Source organism: Sminthopsis crassicaudata, chromosome 4 (genome assembly GCF_048593235.1).
Source record: "Sminthopsis crassicaudata isolate SCR6 chromosome 4, ASM4859323v1, whole genome shotgun sequence".
NCBI lineage: Eukaryota > Metazoa > Chordata > Mammalia > Dasyuromorphia > Dasyuridae > Sminthopsis > Sminthopsis crassicaudata.
Genome location: NC_133620.1, coordinates 32,441,256 through 32,460,510, shown reverse-complemented (window position 1 = coordinate 32,460,510; position 19,255 = coordinate 32,441,256). Strand labels below are relative to the sequence as shown.

The 19,255-nt window shown below is 38.2% G+C and overlaps 1 protein-coding gene across 1 annotated transcript in view; it reads right to left on the bottom strand.

The window, feature by feature from the left end:
• HFM1 (helicase for meiosis 1) overlaps positions 1-19,255 on the bottom strand; it is a 98,902-nt gene that overhangs the window by 16,731 nt on the left and 62,916 nt on the right. The window contains exons 24-30 of the mRNA XM_074264655.1: positions 15,062-15,159; positions 14,841-14,975; positions 13,658-13,743; positions 13,347-13,430; positions 12,982-13,139; positions 11,482-11,585; positions 10,903-11,046 (exon numbers count right to left, since the gene is read on the bottom strand). Coding sequence (XP_074120756.1) covers positions 10,903-11,046; positions 11,482-11,585; positions 12,982-13,139; positions 13,347-13,430; positions 13,658-13,743; positions 14,841-14,975; positions 15,062-15,159 — 809 coding nt within the window. The remainder of the gene's footprint in view (positions 1-10,902; positions 11,047-11,481; positions 11,586-12,981; positions 13,140-13,346; positions 13,431-13,657; positions 13,744-14,840; positions 14,976-15,061; positions 15,160-19,255) is intronic.

The window sequence follows — 19,255 nt, the reverse complement described above, 5'->3', positions numbered from 1 at the left end:
TTCATATTGAGGTAGTGTGAAAATGTCAACATAGAGATAATAATGGAATCAAAAGGATCTGATGAGATCATCAAGTAAAAGTGTTAGAGGGGGTCAGAAGACCCTGGAGAGAGCCCTGGGAAACACCCACAGTTAAGAGAAGTGACCTGGAAAAAGATCCTGCAAAGAAGGCACATCAGCTATGTAGGAGAACCAGGAAAGAGGAATGACATGAATAATAATGACATGAAAATAATAATGACATGAAAAGAAGGAAATATGGAGAAGAGGAGGCTGATCCACAATGTCAAAGGCTGCCGGGAGATCAGGAAGGATGCAGAAGGAAAAAAGTCCCTAGTTTTTGGTAGTTAAGAGACCGGTAGTAACTCTGGGAGGAGTAAATTCAGTCGACTAATTAAGTCAGGAGCCAGAGTGCAGAAGCAAGATGAGAGTGAGAGGAAAGGAAGCAGAAGCAGCTGTTGCAGATAACCTCTTTGAGAAGCTTGGTCCCAAAGGGAGGAGAGATAGAGGATCAGTTAGCAGGGAAGATGGACCACAGGCAGGTTTCTGAAGATGGGAGAGACACAAACAGGATTTTAGGCAGCAAGGAAGCAGCCAGAGGCTAGAGAGAGATGGAAAAGATGTGAGAGAGTGGGGATGGCAGGGGGGAAGATCTCCTGGAGAAGATAAGATTGAATGGGAGCACTTGTGTAAGAGGAATGGTTTGGGTTGTCTTGGGAAGAAGGGCCTCTTCTTGTGAGAGAGGTGAAGGAAATAGTGAGTGAAGTGAGATGAGGAGGAGAAAAGGAGGAGCTCTCCATGAATGGCCTCAGGTTTTTCAGTCAAATAGGAGGCTAGGTTCTCAGCTGAGAGGTTACCTAGAGAGACGCCCTGAGAAATATAAGGAGAAATGGAAAGGTTTTGAAAAGACTACATAGTGGAGGAGATAATAAGTTCATTAGGGAGATAGTAAGTTCATTAGGGAGTTTGTTGGACATGTAGGTGATGGAGTGCAGACAGCCAGCCTCATGCCTTAAGATAAGGAAACGAATTCAAATCCAGCCTCAGACACTGTGACTGTGGGTAAATCACATAACCCTGTTTGCCTCAGTTTCCTCATCTGCAAAATCAGCTGGAGAAGGAAATGCCAAACCACACCAGTGTCTTTGCCAATGGGGACATGAAGAACTGGACACAACTGAAATGAGTGAACAACAACAAAAGGATTGCCTGTAATGAGGGCCTATTTGAGACAATACAACATGCATTTATAGTGGATCTAAACAGCATGGTTTTATGATATTCTTCTTGATAAGTTCTTATATAATGATGAAAGTTAATTATTTGGGAGGATGGAGCCAGTAGAATAAAATGTTAAGGGTTTTGAAGAAACCAATGTCCATAATAGTAAACAGTAGCTTCTTAGCTAACAGCTAAAATATTTATTTAAAGTAATTTGGAACTACAGGGCACAAAAGAAGATTTAGAAACCTCTTTGAAAGATAAATTAAGACTTGAAATTCCTTTACTTGTTTATATAAGAACTGCAGAAAACTGATTTAAAGGTTTTATTTTTTAAAATTGCTTAATTTTTAAAAGATCTTTAAAATTAACATACTATATAGCACTACAAAGTAAATGATTATAGGAATAAAAAGAGTTGAAGAAAATTAATGGGACAATTTAGAAAATATTGCATTTACTAAAATATATAAGCATCACATTATAATTAGACAGTTAAGGGATGCAGCATCTTTGAATACCATTTAAATTGTTAACACAGGCTCAAGATTAAATTCTTTAGCTTTAAAGGCTGAAACTTCAGTGGTCAGCTTACCCTTGGGTTTATTTATGCTACTCAAACTCAGCTGAATCTGATATGCATCAGAAAGCTAATTTATGAATTTACAATTAGAAATATAACTACTCAGAGATACTTGTGCTGGCCTGTCAGCACATTCTCCTCCCAGTACAGAAACTTACTTGGAAAACTAAATTAAGATCAGAAGGTTGTTTGGTGAATAGAGAACAAAAAAAAAAGGAAGTTAGAAGTCCTTAAGAAAAACATTCAGCAAATTGTCATAAAACTCAGCTCTAGGGACATAATTGTCAAACAAAGAAGGTATTTATATAGACCATTTAAAACAACTCAGTCTCTATTTTCCACTTCCCCACCCCTTCTAAGGGGCAATGCTATTAAAATTTTTCAATAATCAAGTATTTTTGTCAGTGTGATTCCTTTTTCCACTGCTACAGATTTCAGCTGTCTAACCCATAAAGTCTTTAAGAACCGCTACAGCTAAAAAATGTGTTATTCTATGTCCAACCTAGTGATGAAACTCCCTAAGTTTGTTGAGGCTAGTTCCAGAATGACATTTAAAACCTGTGATTGGGCCCATACTTGAAGACTTGAATTTCATTCTTTATTGTTTTCATATTGTCCCCTACTTTAAACTTTGAGCTTCTTTAGTGCAGGGACTATCTTTTTCTGTTCTTTAAATTTCTAGAGTTTAGCACAGTGCCTGGCACAAAGAAGGCTCTTAATAAATGTTTGGGAAAAAATTGGAGCCAAGATGGCAGAATACGGCAAGAATTCGTTCAAACTTTCCCAAATTCACCACCGAACAACTATAAAATAATGTCTCAAAACAAATTCTGGAGAGACAGAACCAACAAAATGACAAGGCAAAATGATTTGCCAGCCCAAGACAACTTAGAAGAGGAAAAGACATTGGAAAAAACGGGAGTACAGTCCAGTGAAGGGGGAGGCATCCGAGCAAGTCAGCCAGTGCCAGGCCCCTGCACACCCCAGGATAGCAGGTCACCTGGGAGGCCCCATGCCTCGAGTACAGGAGAACTGGGTTGAGGCCCTGGACCCCCAGCACAAGAAGTTAGGGACAATGCCCATTGTAGCTCAGGACCACAGCCAACTTTAAAAGTTATGAAATAAGCTAGAAAATGAGCAAAAAACTGGAAAAAGAATCTGACCATACAGTGTTGACAGGGAAGATCAAAACACATATTCAAAAGAGGACAATCTCAAAATGCCTCAAAAATATGAATTGGTCTCAGATCCAAAAAGAACTTCTGGAAGATTTCAAAACAGATTTTAAAAATCAAATAAGATAATTAGAAGAAAAATTAGGAATATAAATGAGAATAATGAAAGAGAATCAAGAAAAAAAAAGATTCAAAAGCTTGGTACAGGAAGCACAAAAAATGGAAAAAGACAGACAAAAACTCACTGACTAAAACATCTCCTTAAAAAATAGAATTGGCCAAATGGAAAAAGCTCACTGAAAAAAGTAATTCCTTAAAAATTAGAACTGGGTAAGTGAAGGCTAATGACTTTATGAGACATTAAGAAAAAAATCAAGTAAATCAAAACATTGAAAAATGGAAAAAAATATATGATATCTCACTGGCAAAGCAATTCACCTGAAAAACTGCTCCAGGAGAGACAATTTAAGAATTGGACTATCTGAAAGCCAGGATTCAAAACTACCAACCCCTATACATGATTTTTCAAGAAATTATGAAATAAAACTGCTCTCATATCTCAGAACAAGAGAACAAAATTGAAATGCAAAGATTCTACCTATCGTTTCCTAAAAAGAGATTCCCAAAAGAAAAATCCCAGGAATATTATAGTAAAATTCAAGAATTCCCAAATTAAAGAGAACATATTAAAAGCTCAGGAGAAAGAGTTCAAATATCATGTACTCACAGTCAGGATTACATAGGATTTAGCTACATAAAGAATCAGAAGACTTGGAATATGATATTCCAGAAGCCAAAGGAGCTAGGATCCCAACCAAGAATCACCTACCCAGAAAAACTGGATATAATCCTTTAGGAGAAAAGTGGATATTTGATGAAAGAGAGGCCTTTCAAGCATTCCTAATGAAAAGACCAGAGCTGAACAGAAAATTTTATTTTCAAATCTAAGACTCAAAAATGCATAAAAAGGTAAAAAGGAAAGAGAAAACATAAAGAATTCAATAAGGGTAAACTGTGTTTATATCCCTATATAGAAAGATAGTACTTGTAACTCTTAAGATCTTTATCACTATTAGGGCAATTAGAAAGTGTACACACACACACACACACACACACACACACACACACACACACACACACACACAGGGTACAGATGTAAGATGACTTTGATGGGATGATATGTTTGCTATTGTTGTTGGCTGGTTGCATGCATGAACCATCATAAAACATCAGGCAGTGCTAACACTTGAACAATTTTCATTATACATTCTCTTTCTTACATAATACATGACTACCACTTTTCTGTTTGTATTTCTCATTTTTCTTCGTAATTTAAAATTTTATGATTTATTTTATCTTGATTTCATCTCTAGGAAGTCTTCTTAATCGTTTTAGTAATACATCTCCAAATCACGTTTTTAGGATGGAATACTGTAATTAGGTTATACTATTGTTAACTTATACAATTCATAATGTATAGATTTTTGTTTAGTAAAGAAATTGATCAAAATAGTTACCTTTTTCTGACATTCACCCAATTCACTCTCTATCTCTAATATTTAATGTTTATCTTAATCTGGGATCCATGGTGTACATTCTCTCTCTCTCCCCTACCTATGGCAAATTAATTCAAATTGAACTAAACTTTAATTTTGTGCCGGTTTGTTTTGTGAGAAAAAATACTGGAAAAAGAAACACTAAATCCTATAAAGAAAAACCTTATATAGAACACAGATGATTTCCATCATCTCATATTTTTTTTACCTTTTCTTGAGGGCCTCTGAGAAATCTGTCTGTCTCTGCTAAGCATTCTTAACCTGGTCCTAATTAACCCAGTTCAACCAAGGGGATAGAATATGTAAAGCAATAATTATGGCTTATTTGCAAATAGTAGAAAAAGCAATGGCCTGAGAATTAGGTAATTTCAGTTTTAATCCATGATCTACCTTTAATTAGCTCTGTAACTAGAGGCAAGGCACTAGATTTTCTGGCCTTGGTGTCCTCAAGTATAAAGAAAAAGGATTAAATCAGATAATGTCTCATCTCTCCTCTAGTTTTAATATTCTATGACTTCTAAGGCTCTATTCCTTTGTCCTGAGAAGGAAGTTAGGGCAAGAAGGAATTTCCTTCTCCCAGAATACAGGAATGCAGAAAGCTATGTAAATCTAGCCATGGACTCAATCTGGTACAGAGTGACTCTACATAGCTTTTCTCAGGAGACAAAAATAACTTGTCCTGGGCCCAAGGGATTTGTTGAAGATTCTGGGAGCCTCCTGGAAAAATCCAGGAAAATTGACTAACAGCGAGGATTCAGGGCAAGATAATTTATATTTATCACTTGTTCATGTCGTATACAATATTTCAGAGATTTCTGAGCATGAGATTAAACAATTCTGCAATATAGTATGTATATCATAATTTCCATTTTGCAGACACCAAAACTAAGACTAAGGGAGATAAAGAGTGCAAGATTATTAAGCAATAGAGCTCATTTATTCATATTCCAAGTCTAGGGTTGTTTACCTATTTCTACTACACCACTCTCTTGAACTATCACAAAATCTTGGCACTATTTCTTAAAAACAGAGAACTTGGAAAAAATATGTATATTTTTCCTTATTTCACCAGATCAGTTTGATTACTAATATAAATTGATAGAGGTCAATAACTGAAAAACTAAGGTGCTGAGAGAATATTAGCTCAAACTGTAAACTTAAGTATAGTTTAAAGCTAACAGATTTTTTCAGGGTATTTGGGAACATACATTTCCATAGTTTTGCATAATGTGCATATGAATTTACATTCATTTACATGTTATATTTTAAAAGCCCTAGCTGCAAATATGTAAAATAAAATAAAATGAATTTATTAGTGAACAAGTGTCTTCTGAGCAAATATTCAGAGCCACAAGGAGGAATAGAATAGGGCTGAGAGCCAGCTTCCTCAGGCTGTGGGAAAGGATCAAAATAAGAACTTTCCACAAAAAACAAGAACCTCAGGCATCCCTGATACCCTTAAGTCTGCAGCCTAATTAAAAATTCTGAGCTGTGTCTGTGAACAAATGACATGAGTTCATGTTTTTCATATTTTAAAAATCTTGCTCTGTGCAATTCCTTTATTTTTTCCTGACAGGTCTGAACACTTTTTTTTTTCTTGTTTTAATAAAACAAAAAGAACACACATACTCTCTTAATTTTGTGTAAAAATGCAACATTTTAGACAATAGTGTTTATTTAAATAGTAAAGGATCACACTGATTGTGAATTGGGGAATTAACACACATGGCACCAGCAAGCCTAGAGGAAAGCGGACAGCCTCTTGGCCACCATTTAAAAGCACACACTTCCAAGAGGCACAAGTAATGATCTTGTTCTTACATGTTCTTTAAGTACATAAAATTTTCATGCTCAGAATGGCATTTACACTGTTAATGACTTTATAAATTCCAACTCAATTTTCTTCAAATCTAGCAAAGTACATATTTCTTGGTTATACTTTGTGAAAGACTAAGCTTCAAACTGAAAACTTCAATTATGTGGAAGAAAAGCAGGAAAAAAAAATAAGGTTTTGTTTTTCTTTACAATGGCCAGTATTTATTTCATGGTGACATAACTTTTAAGTAATAATTTTTTTTAATAAACTATAAAAATATGAGCATTTGGAGCTGGAAGCAGGAAAAATCTCAATTGAAGTCAACCATGCTGGGTCAGCATTTCATTTGCCCTTCTAGAATCTTTCTCCGCCATCATCCACACAAGTTGCCTCTCTCGTTATCCAGCTCCTGATGATCCTGCCCCAAGGTCGACTTAATGATTGAGTGCCTACCAGGAACTCTCCACATTATAGCAAAGCCCAGCCTCATTGCTCACTCTACACAACCAGCCCGTTCAACCTCCACCCTCGCTGTCTGACTCCTAAGGACTGTGGAACACATTCCTCAATGATTAACATAAGAATACCCTCCCTATCCAAGTGATTCTAGACCCCAAAATGTCCTCTACCCTGCTCTGCACTGTCTTGTTCCCAACCCACACAATGTCCCATCCAAGAGCTGAACATTCCATCCATAATCCCATTCTCAACCTCATATTAGGGGACTGTGAAACACATTTTTTATATTTCCTCAAACACAATTATTCCCCATTTTCCTGTGGCCATCTCTTCTGCTCCATTTCTGCTGCATACAGGAATGGTTATCCCTATGAGTAGTCCACTTCTATGGATCTTCTATTCTAAGTCTTCTATTGAATCACAATATGGTGTCATTCTACCTCTTCCTCCCCTTACTTCCAATAACCCTATTCTTCATTCTCAGTTTTCTCTTAGGTCTTCCATTAGTTACATTCTCCTCCCCTTCCCATCTTGACTTTTGAACCGGCTTATTACAATTCTAATTGTTCTCTTCTCTCAAGTCCCTTGCCTCCTTATACAATCTCCAATATTGCTCTGCTAAATCTAAGTCTTGAATCACTCCCACCATCCACCGCTTTCATTCTTACACATGCTAAACATAGAGAATATCACAAAACCATGTTGACTAGGCCCACTACAAATTTATGTTACATAATCTTAAGTGGGCTCTCATTACAAAATCCAGCCCTTTTACACTCCTCAAATTAATTCGTCTCATTCATCACAGCAGCTTTTCAAAAACTTTTCAACTTTCCTCAAATTGACCAGGTGTCCTCTTTCCGCATTCAGCTGAGAAACTTGCCCCATATTTTCCCTGAAAAAATGGAGGCCACTCCCCAAAGCTCCCTTTCTTTCTTCCTCTTCCTCAGATCCCACTGAAGATATCACCACCTCTGTTTCCTCCTTTGCTTCTATGTCACACACATTAGCCTTCTTACAAAGGCCTTCCTCCCTCCTCGCACCAGTGGTCCCATTTCATTCTGCCTCCTCCAGCAGAATGCCCTCTCTGCCATATCTACTTTATCACTTTTCTTTAGTTCTCCCTCTCTAATGGTTGCTGTCCACAAACAGCAAGCTTCAAAAAAAGTCACTTGATTTCTCCATTCCTATTACCTACCGTGCTATAATTCTCATCCTCCCTTTTGCAGATAAATTGCTTAAGGCCATCAACAACAGCTGCCTCCACTTTCTCTCCTCTCACTTTTTAACTAGGCAGCCCGATTTCTGACTTCATCCAAGCGGCTTTCTCCAAAGTTACCAATGATTTCTGAATTGCCAGATCTGATGGGTTTTCTCAGTCCTCACACTTCTTGTCACCTCTGAAGTCTTCAACACATTCTCCTGAACATCATCTCTTCTCAAGCTTTTCATAAAACTGGTCTCCCTGGGTTTTCCTCCTCCTTGTCTGATGATTCCTTCTCAGTCTGTTTTTCTGGATCTTCATTGAGCCTGATAACTATGGGGGTCCCACAGGCTTTTGCTGTGAGTCTATCCTCTTCTCCCCCCCATGCTAGTTTACCTGGGGATCTCATAAGCTCTGATGGATTCAGTGATCATCTTTACATTGATGATTTTCAAATCTATTCAGTTTAACTTCTTTCCCAATCTCCAGACTCAAATCTCCAACTGCCTATTGGTCATCTCCAACTGGATGTCTGTAGACATCTTACATTCAACATATCCAAAACTAATCTCACTTATCTTGCCCCCCTCAGGTTTTTCCCTTCCTAATATCCCTTTTGCTGTCACAGGCATCACATCCTCTCAGTCTTTGACTCCCAACTTTCTCTCTGCCTGCCTCCATCCAAGCTATTGCCTGGTGTTGCTCATTCTTGTAAATGTCCCCTTCTCACCTTCACCACACACCTAGATTATTGTAATAGTTTCTGGGGAGGGGTTTGCCTGTCTCAAGTTTCTCCCTACTCCAGTCTATTCTCTATTCAGCTATCAAACTGATCTTCCTAAAGCTTGAGTCTGACCATGTCATCCTTCCTACTCAATAAACTCCAGCGGCTCCCTATTAATCCCAGATACTTTGGTTTTTAAAGTCCTTTCTACTATTCCAGTTTTCTTACACCATAAGTCCTCCACAATGACACCATATTCCATCTCCTAACTGTGGGCATCTTCTCTGACTGTTCCATCATGTTTGGAATTCTTTCCTTCCTCATCTCTTCCATTTGGATTCCTCTGAATCTCAGTTAAACTCTTATCTTCCACAAGAAACCTTTCTTGATCCTCCTCAATGCAAGTTTTTTCCTCAAAGATGATTCCAAATTTATTTTATGTCTTGCTTATACAGAGCAGTTTATATGTTGTCTTCCTAATCAATTATGAGCTCCTGGAGGACAGGATTTGGCTTTTACCTTTCTTTGTATATTCAGCACTTATCACAGTGCCTGGTCCATAGAGGGCCCTTAATAAATTCGTATTGATTTGAGTTGGAAAGATGTTTTCACAAAGTGAGGAGAATCTTCTTCATTTAGGAACTTCTTCCTCATCTTAACTAGAAATATTTCCTGTCTTTTTCCTCACTGGTCCTGGTTCTACTCTGAGAAGAAGCAGAAGAGGTTAATGCTTCTTGTGCTTGAGAACTCTAAACATATTTTCCAGGTTAAAAATCCTAAGTTCCTTTCATTGATCTTGGTATGCAGAGTTTTAGTCTCTTTGCATTGTCTTGGTCACAGTCTACTAAACATGCCAATGTCATTCTTCAATTTGGCCATCACATTTCAGAAAATGCATATTTCCATTCTTTCATTCAAAAAGTTTTAAGTGTTTCCTGTGTACAGAGCCCTGAGCTAAGTCAAAGGGGAAATAAAAACTTTCAAAGAGATGTTATCAAGCGTTTTCTGTAGAAGCTTGTTGACTGGCAAAGATATGATCCTAATGCTCATGGAACTTATGTTTTGGGAAGTAATAAATCACAAACATACATGATGATTATCTTTAAACTACATGGAAATATATGGAAAGTGAAGTCTGAGAGGAAAATTGTTAGTGAGTGGGAGAAGGGAAAATTTCAGTGAGGAGATGGCTTTTTGAGTTGGGTAAATGGTAGATAGGATTTCAGATGGCTAACGAGGGAGAAAAGACCTCCTCAGCATAAGCAAAGAAAACCACATATTTTCTACTGACTAACAAGGCTACAAGATCTTATTTCATGAGTCAACTAATAAAATGATAGCAATCATTTCAGTAGTGAAGATGAAAGGGTAGAGAAAGTACCATTATTTCCAGATTCTCCTTACTGTGATAAAGAAAAACCCCAAAACACAGTTTCTAGGTAATTAATAATCAATTTATATAAAGTCCAAGCTATTTCCCTGGAGGCCTCAGGATCAGCCAGAGTCAGGATTAGCAAAAGTCCTTGGTCTTTAGGGGGAGAAGTAAAGGAGATGGACAAAATTGCCAGGAGTTTTGCCAAGGACCCCTCCTTGATTCTAGAGTCCAGAATCTCTACACTTTTCTCCTCCTCCTCCTGCAATCAAGTGCAGTTCTCTCACCTCTCTCACCCCACCCTCTAATCCTTATCTGTATACATCAAACATCGAGCTAGCAGGGAACAGTGAGAAGGACCATTTTTCCAAACAAATGCTAATAGAATTATTGTCCAATGGGTAATTAGCCTTAAGTGCTTGGTTGTCTGATTCAAGGACACCTTTTAAGAGTTTTAGCCCTTTACAAATTAATTAATTAGGCTAGCCAGGAATCAATAAATTAATTTATATAAATTCTGATGAGCATTTTACACTGCACATACATAAATGCTGCTAGAAACATTTCAGCTTAGATTCAAAATGGCATCACATAAACATTTTTTGGGACAAAAGGGGTCACAAGTGGAAAGAGTTTAAGAAGCCCTGGTCTATTCTGCACCATGCTGATTCTCCAAAGTATGAACTATGAAAAAAGTATTCATCACTTCAGAAGCTTCAGAATATTAAAGAAATCTGTACTAAAAGGAACATAAAGAGTATAAATGAAGTTAGTTAAGATACTGTCATTTACCTGCACTATCATCTGTGCTTGCAGAGCTATCTGAATGTCTTGAATGTGTCTCTGTTTCTAAATTCTTTTGCATAATCATTTGATTTTCAGTTTTGTTGGGTCCTAAGAAAAAGGCTGTAAACTTCTGTTGAATATCAAGTCCCACTATAAGATAAGAAGGTATGAACATTTGCAATCTTTTATTTGAAATCATTTATTTATTTTTATAATTTCAACATGGCTAAAAGAATTAAAGAACCAATAAGTCAAATACCTGATACTCAATATTATAGGTAAAATTGTATGTATTTAAAAATAGGAAATAAAAACAAAATTGTCACAGCAAATAGAACTTGATTATCTTGATTCATGAAATACTGGGTACAGCTTCATTTTTAGATTGTGAATTATTGTTGACACTTTGGTTATTCTTACCTAATTCATTCAAAGCACAAAGTTGACTTTGAATTTCAAATATAGTATATAAATATAGTATTTTTACCATAATGCCATGTTCATTGTTTTATGTCTCAACATAAAAAATATTTTCTTTTCTCAAACTTGAAATTAATTATATCTTTTTCATTGCAATTAACTTACCATATTCAGAACTAATTAGATTAATGCTAAGTTCTTCAGATTGAAAAGCTCTTTTAACATCAATTTTTTTCATCCAACTTCCAGTTTTTAGTAAAACAGAATCTCTGAAATACACATTAACATATTTTAAGATGGCACAAGTACTAGATGAAATATAAGTTAGAAATGATTCTAAGCAAACCACTTCCAAGGTTAACAGCTTATTTTATGATTCTCATAACTAGCTTTCTTCTTTTGGGGGGATGAAAGAAGTGGCAGCAATGGCATTATATTTTCTAGCCTCCCTTTCTTGCCTCCAACTGACACTATTGCATCAACATATGAGATTAGTATATGAAAGAGGTCTTAACAGCCTTACTTGTTGGTCTGCTGTGACTATGTGCTTAACACGAGGGCCTCAGTAGCCAAAGTTTTAAAAAAATCCACGACAATTTAAAAGGGATGGTTTTTTCCATGCCCATTCAATTGTACAGTGCCTATAAGAGGCACCAATGAGAGAAACAATGATAAATAAGGGTCTTTATTCCCAAAGAATTTCTAATTCAACAGAGAAGATATGATGCATAAAAAGAACTACATCAAAATGCCACATTTCATTACTTATTTCAGGTAGATAAAAGAGACTTGACTGGGTTTTAGGAAAGAGTTCATTTGAGCAGAGGTAGTCTTTCATAAACAACAAGATTTGTTAGAATGCTAAATACATTTACCTTATTTTAAAAAATGATGAGACAAAAATTTTGTCAAGCAACATGTTTTGGCTAAAGGACACTAAGCTGTTTAAGTCTAACACTAAACAGCCTGGTTCTGTTGCTCTCTCAAAGGCAGTCATACTGGAATTTTGAGAAAATATTCAGAACTAAAAACAGAAATGTGTCCAATAGGAGCAACGCTGCATTGTTTTCAGGTCACAGACACAGGAAGACAGGAAAGCTTGCCAGTCAGTGCAAAATCTTCAGGATTCTTGCATCTGGCTCATATTTCCTATGGGCTGGGGTCCATGAGCATGTTAACAGCTTAAGGAATTCCCTTGTCAATGTTACTTCCCTTATTTACTCTGAAGGGTAACTAGTTCCTTCATGAAAAACTTGAGAATAAAGGACTGAAATAAAAATAATATGCTGAATGTTTAGCAGTGGTGGATGCTAATGTACCAGATACATTTTATTTAGATTCCACACAGTGGCTACCGAAGTGATGTCAGATTTTAGCATGGAGAATACAAGACAGGTTCTGAATTGAGTGAGAAGGGTTCTGTGATAACAGAAGTCACTAGAAGCTTCTAGAAGGCCTTATATAGAAAGAAAAGTCAAGAAAGCTAACTCTAACAGCTCCAAGGAACAAGGGGAAAGAGAATCCTCTCACTACTATAGACCACAATAATAGCCTTTCATTCTCTATTCAGTTTTATTTTTGTTATATTTTACTTATTTTATTCAGTTCAGTCTGTTTTAAGTGTATTATTCAAAAAAGCCATATAAAAGGAAATATTTTACTCACGTAAGTTTATGTTTAAAAACCACTTGGTTATCTGCATTTCCTATTAACAACGTCACATAATGAAAATCTGGTGCTGTTCTTTTGGTCTGAAGCTGTTCGAAGTTTCTTAGGAAGACTGTCACTAAGATTTCAGCTACTGTGTTACTATATCTTGAAATCTTAAAAAAAAAAGTCATGAAAATGTTAAAAGTAAAATAATCCTCATACTTGGCCTTCAGCATTGTGCAAAAGAAAGTTGAATTACTGTGACCTTGGCAGGAATTGGGGCATTGCCCAATAAATTAAATGTTAATATGGGTTCTTTTGTTCCAGCTGTTTTTAAAGAAAGATAATTTTTAAAAATTTAACAAAAGAGAATAATATACCTGTTCAACTTCAAGTTCATATTTTGGTAGATGTATCACTGTTTCTTTGATCTGGTTTCCAAAAGGGGGATGTCTATTTAAAATCTGAAAACATTAACGTTATTATATTTGATTAAAATGCTGAAAATCTTCGAAGCTGAACATTGTTCACAGTCTTAAGTTTTAATAGCATTTAGCACTTGTAAAACTACAAAATTTCAAAACATTCTGTACAAATTAGCATAGCGAAGGACAGTATTTTTAAGAGAAAAATATAAGTTATGTTTTGGATGGCATCCAAATAGCATTCAGAATAAATGAATAATAAATACCAACTCAAGTTCTCTAGCATTGATATCTTCTATTTTCTTAAAGGAAGTCAGACCTGCATTTACCATTGCATTTGACAATGAAACACCTATGGAAAATTAAACAACAGAAAATACATTTTAAACCAACTATTTTCAATAAAATCCTTTCTATCAACAATTAATACATATATGAAGGAAAAATGAGATAAAGCTTATTTTAATTTCGAAAAATTTTCAAGTGGGTGATTAAATTTATTACAAGATTATAACCAAACTTTTCTCTATTGTATTCTTTTTTGATGCAAAAATGTTTGGTTTCATTTTTCAGTAGAGGAGAGAGGCCGTTTTAGTTGCTAACGTGGCAAGTATTAGGAGGTCACAAATTAGTGCCTATGAGTGAGAAAAGGCAACAACACCATTTTTACTCTGAGGTAGGGATAGTCTAGGAGCTCAGAAGACGATGGTGCTGCTCCCCCAAAGGACCCGTGCTGAACGCGTCGCACCCAGAGCCGCTCTTTCTATCTCCATCTGCTTTTGTCTCCTCCCACTTTTAGTATATTCTCTTCCCTTTTCTCACTCATCCCTCCATCTCCTTCGCTTAACTAGGGAAAATGTATTTTCATTTATTGTATTTACGGCATACTGTGCTGTCAGCTGTAAAAGTAAACGAAAGGATTTAATAAAGTTCCTTTTCATTTTCGTTATCTTTAATGGATTCTCCTCCTTCTCCCCCTCCTCCTCTCTGGCTCAATGCAAGCCTCTAACCAGGAGGCTGAGAATGATGGAGATCAGGCCTTGTCCCAGCTCACAGAGTCAACAAACGGCACTTGAACTCGAGACTCCAGGCAAGCGGCAGCATCCTATCCCTGGTGAGAATGCTGATGGAACCAGACAACAAGATCTGATGCAACTGGGTATGGCCAAGAGGGCTCCGCTTTGCCACTAGGGTTAAAATAGGATTAAATTAACTGCAAAACGTCTTGGTTTGAAAAAAAGTAAAAAAGCACAAGTATTTTATTTAGTTTTTTCCAATTTTTTCCAAGTAACTTCAAATTACCAAAGGGTAAAGGAAAATTAGGTCACCACGAGGAAATTCGGGTATCTCCTTTAACCGAGTCTACATATATTGTTCTGGATTCTGACAAGGGTAATTGGGAAAGCATCGTTGACGTCAGTTCACACTTTTTAAACATGTCTTACCTACCGATTTTTTCCAGCTGCTTGGACACGTGCTGGGAGTTTTCCCAGACTTTCGCCCGAAAGCATTTAGCTAAAACCAAACTGTTCAGTAAGACTGCAAACTTCTTCTCTTGTGCGGCGGCCAGAGACTCCGACAGCCCTAAGGGAGAGAGGCAGCCATTTGTCACCAATTAGTCTTCCGGTTTAGCACAAAGTGGAGAGAAATGGGGTGAACCGTGCTCATACATTTTGTGATCCTCGTGCCACTTCGGAAAATCTTGGCCGTGTCCTGGGTCAAGGTGAAGTCCTGGAGCGGAAGGCATCCCAGGTGTGCCTGAATGAGACTGCGCGGCGGAGGGAGGAGGAGACTTTAAATGAATGGCAAGGAGTGACCCCTGGCCCTGCCGCCCAGCCCTTCCTGAGGCTCTCCCCCTCTCTTCCCAGACTCCCATTCGTTTCCCACCACTCCCTGCACACGGTGGGGCTCTCGGGTCCCTTCCTAACGCCTCCTCTCAGAAACCTCCTTTCCTCCCATGAGTTCGGGGCTTGGAGCCGAGGCCGCCACAGGCCACGGGGAAGGCCGGGCCTGGCATCTCGCTCCACCCAAGCTCTGCACATTTCCCACCTCCGCCCAGGATCGCCAGGGGCCACAGCCGCAGACACTGCAGACGGTGGGAGCCCGACCCCTGGCCCCGTCCGCCTCCGCGTCTCCGCCCCAATGAGCTGGACAGCGACTAGGCGAAGACATCTACTGCTCTCTGCGCAGAAAACCACATGTGGGATCATGGGGAGCCACGGGACGTGGCCACAAAACACCTGCAGGGCCAGCCCGTGAGGTCACTGGGAGACACCGGGACAAGGTGGACCTTGCAAAGCCTTAGCAAAGTGGGAGCGGGCCCCTTCCTCCGCGGCATTCCCCATGTCACCCCCACACCCATCATCTGACATCACCAGCCTACCCCTTCCTTCCTTCCTGTCCCAGATGAAGAGCCGGACCTTCCACTGACCAAGGCCAGCCCCTCTCCGCCGTGGAGCTCCCCCACCCCCCAACTTAGGCAGCAGGGGTCTGCCACAGTCGTATTCTCTCACTTTCTCACCCTGTCTCTTAACACCGTTCGTCTCTTTCGCTGTCTCTCACTCTTTCACCCTTTGTGTCCCCTTCTTCCTGTCTCTTTCACTCTCACTCTTCCTGTCTCTTCACTCTCTCTCACTGTCTCTTTTTTTCTCACTGTCTCATTCTCTTTCCCTGTTTGTCTCCCTGTCTCTTAGTCTCTTACTTTCTCTTCTTACTATTTTTTTATTCTCTGTCTCTGTCTCTCATCAATTGACTCCTTCCCTGGTGCCTACAAATATGATCATGTCTACCATATCCTTAAAAAAAAAATCTCAATTTTCCTAGCATCCTCACTAGATATCATTCTCTCACTTCTCAGTAAGTTCATTGAAAAGTCTCTGCTTCCTTTCATTTTACTTTCTTCTAAATCTACTGCAAAATGGCTTTTGATCTATCTAAATGTAAATAATAAATATAAAATATATAAATATAAAAATAAATATAAATAAATTCCTCTCCAAAAGCACCACTAGCCCTCACTCTTCATCCTTCTTAACCTCTTGTGGAACCTGGCACCAGTGGCTACCTCCTCCTCCTCCTCCTAGCTAGTGCTTGCCACCGAATCTGGCTTGCTTCTCTTCGTACCTGTCTGCTCCCTCTCAAGCTTCCTTTGCTGGATCTTCATCCTGTGGTACCCACTAACTTGTATCTCCCAAGATTCGGTCACGGGCCCTTTTCTCTCTCTCTCATTTGATGATCTCATAAAGTCTCCCTGGAGTCAATTACATTTATATTCAGTCCTATTCCCCCCACTGAGTTCCAGAGTCATAGCACCAACACCTACTATACAATTTGATGTGGATGCCCTATAAGCACTGCACACTCAACAGGTTCAAAACACAACTCATGATTTGTACCCCTAAACCTCCTTCTCTTCAACTCCTACAGGAAGCCTCTTTCTAGGCCCCAGTTGCTAGTGCCATCCTCTAAGGTTGCCGTGTACCTCCTCTGTGTGTATATACAGATTACACTCATGTGCATAGACACAGTTACATCCATATCATCTTCCTCATTAGAATGTAAGCTCTGGGAGCAAGTTTTACATTTTGCTTTTTCTTTGTAGCCTCAGTTCTGTGCCTGGCACAATGTAAGCACTTAATAAGTGCTTACTGATAGATTACCAGACATCTTACAAAATAATATCTGATGCTTTTGCCACATGGCAAAACCTACCCTATCTTTTGCCTCTCTAAGAGGTGCCATTGAGCAGCAACTTCCTTATCTCTTCAGATTTCGAGACTGTTATGATTTAGCGCCTCCAGAAATATGTACAGTTGTTCTTTATTGGTTGAGGATCTTATATTTAACTATCAAAAGTCATTAAAATTTGGAGATCTAAGAATCAAACAATTTTTGGGTACCTTCTGTCTCTTTTTCTGCCATTGCTATTATCACTACAGAGGTGGTAAGGGTTCAGATGGAACAGAGCTTTTTTTTAATATATCTGTGTTTCATGGTTGCTATGGACCAAAAAAAATCATGTGGCCAGATTGCTGGGGATGAGCTTCTCAGAAAAAACTCTCGGTAGGTTGCTGGAAGGATCCATGAAGCCTTTTCACTCCAGTATAACCTGCCACCGTCTCTATTCTGCTTTCTAAGTCTTCCCAGAACCTCCTGTCATCTCTGTATCATAATGAGGCACTGAAGGGTGAGGGATTTCTGCATTGAGCATGGGGCACAAGAAATGTGACATGGAGATCTACCACCCATGAGGTTTGCATGTGGAAGTGTGCCCTCCTAACAGGGAAATCAATATGCCTAAAACCAAACAGGACCATTGCCTTCCTTTTAGATTTCTTATTTCCTATTCCATTCAATGGTTCAGCCAAGAAAAGAAAAGAAAAATCTATGATGTTATCTATTCAATTTAAGATGCAAGCTATCTAACTGGTTAGAAGGAATCAGACTAAATGTGCTTGTCAGTTTCCAAAAAAGCTCAGAGATTGATAAACAAATTATCTTCTTGTTTAAACTAGAACAGCTAAGGCTTGCCCAGACCTGTCAAGTTCCTTAGGAGACTAGACTTAAAAGCTCCTCTGATTGGACTAAAAGCATTAGGAGGACAAAGAAGAAAAAAGGAACGGCCATATTTTACAATTTTGTTTATTTCTAGCATTGCAGCTGTGACAACAGCCAGAGACAATTTCTGTGATCTTCCAGATTGAGCAGACCTATCCAATTGGAAAACGAGTACTAATTAGCTGAAAATAAAACTCAGCTGTGATTCCTGAAGAGTTTAGCTTCAGGGCAAAGCTCCAAACCCTAAAGCAAGTGCTATGCAGAGGCAAGGGAAATAAATGTAGGGCAGAGGGATGTCCACAGCCCAACCTAAAGAAATCAATCATAGTAACTTACTAGTAAACCTCCCAGTGAGAATCTAAGTTTCACAAGCAATGTTGGAGGTAATAAATGATAATTTATATATACAAATATAAAAATATCATTATAAACTTCTTATAGAATTGCAGTTTGTGGCAATTTACTAACTGCTTTTGCTAAGCATTAAATACAAATGCAAAATGATTACAAGGTTGTATTCTTTGTCAATAAAGAACTTGACTGAAAAACAGGGTGCTGCTTTGAATTGCCCTATAAACAGCTTTTACAGGCAGTTGGGAAATATAGCAATCAGCGACCCAAAGATGCATCTAGTGGTTCCATCTAGTGGTTCAAAGATGCACTGCACATGCCTGTCAGTGGGCTGTGCCAAATACCGGGCAATATGGGTAAATATCACACTGAAAGTGAAAGTGAAATCAATGTTTCTCACATGGCAGCAATGTGGCAAGATGATGGAAGTGGAAAGTTGGGCACAGATTCATGAAAATCAGGAAAGAAGAATGAATTTTCTCTGGATTTTTTTTTCAAATTTGGAAAAAAATCAAAGGCAATTAAAAAATTCCTGAAGGAAATAAAGCTCTATTAAGGAAGAAATATGGTCCAATGACATACTTAAGATAGGTAAGAAATAGAAGACTTAGAAATGCATTTCAGGGTGGGGATTAAATACCCTGTTATAGACAGACTTTGAGTCCCTTCCTGTATGGGGATGTTCCTATTACATGGCAGCCTCCTCCAGTCTCACACTGGTAGTGTTATTCCTATTCTGTTTGGACCCTGACATACAGGTTCTTTCATCAGCTCTGAACTAGTTTACCTAAACAGGCCTGCAGCAAATCACTGCCCCTCATCCCTAGCCATCACAACCAAAGCTAAAGAGATTATAACTTCTTCAAGACCTTCTGGATTCAGAATAAACTGCATAAATAAAACATACCTTGCTTCTAGAAGATCAGTTAATTATATTTCAAAATATAAAATCAGGA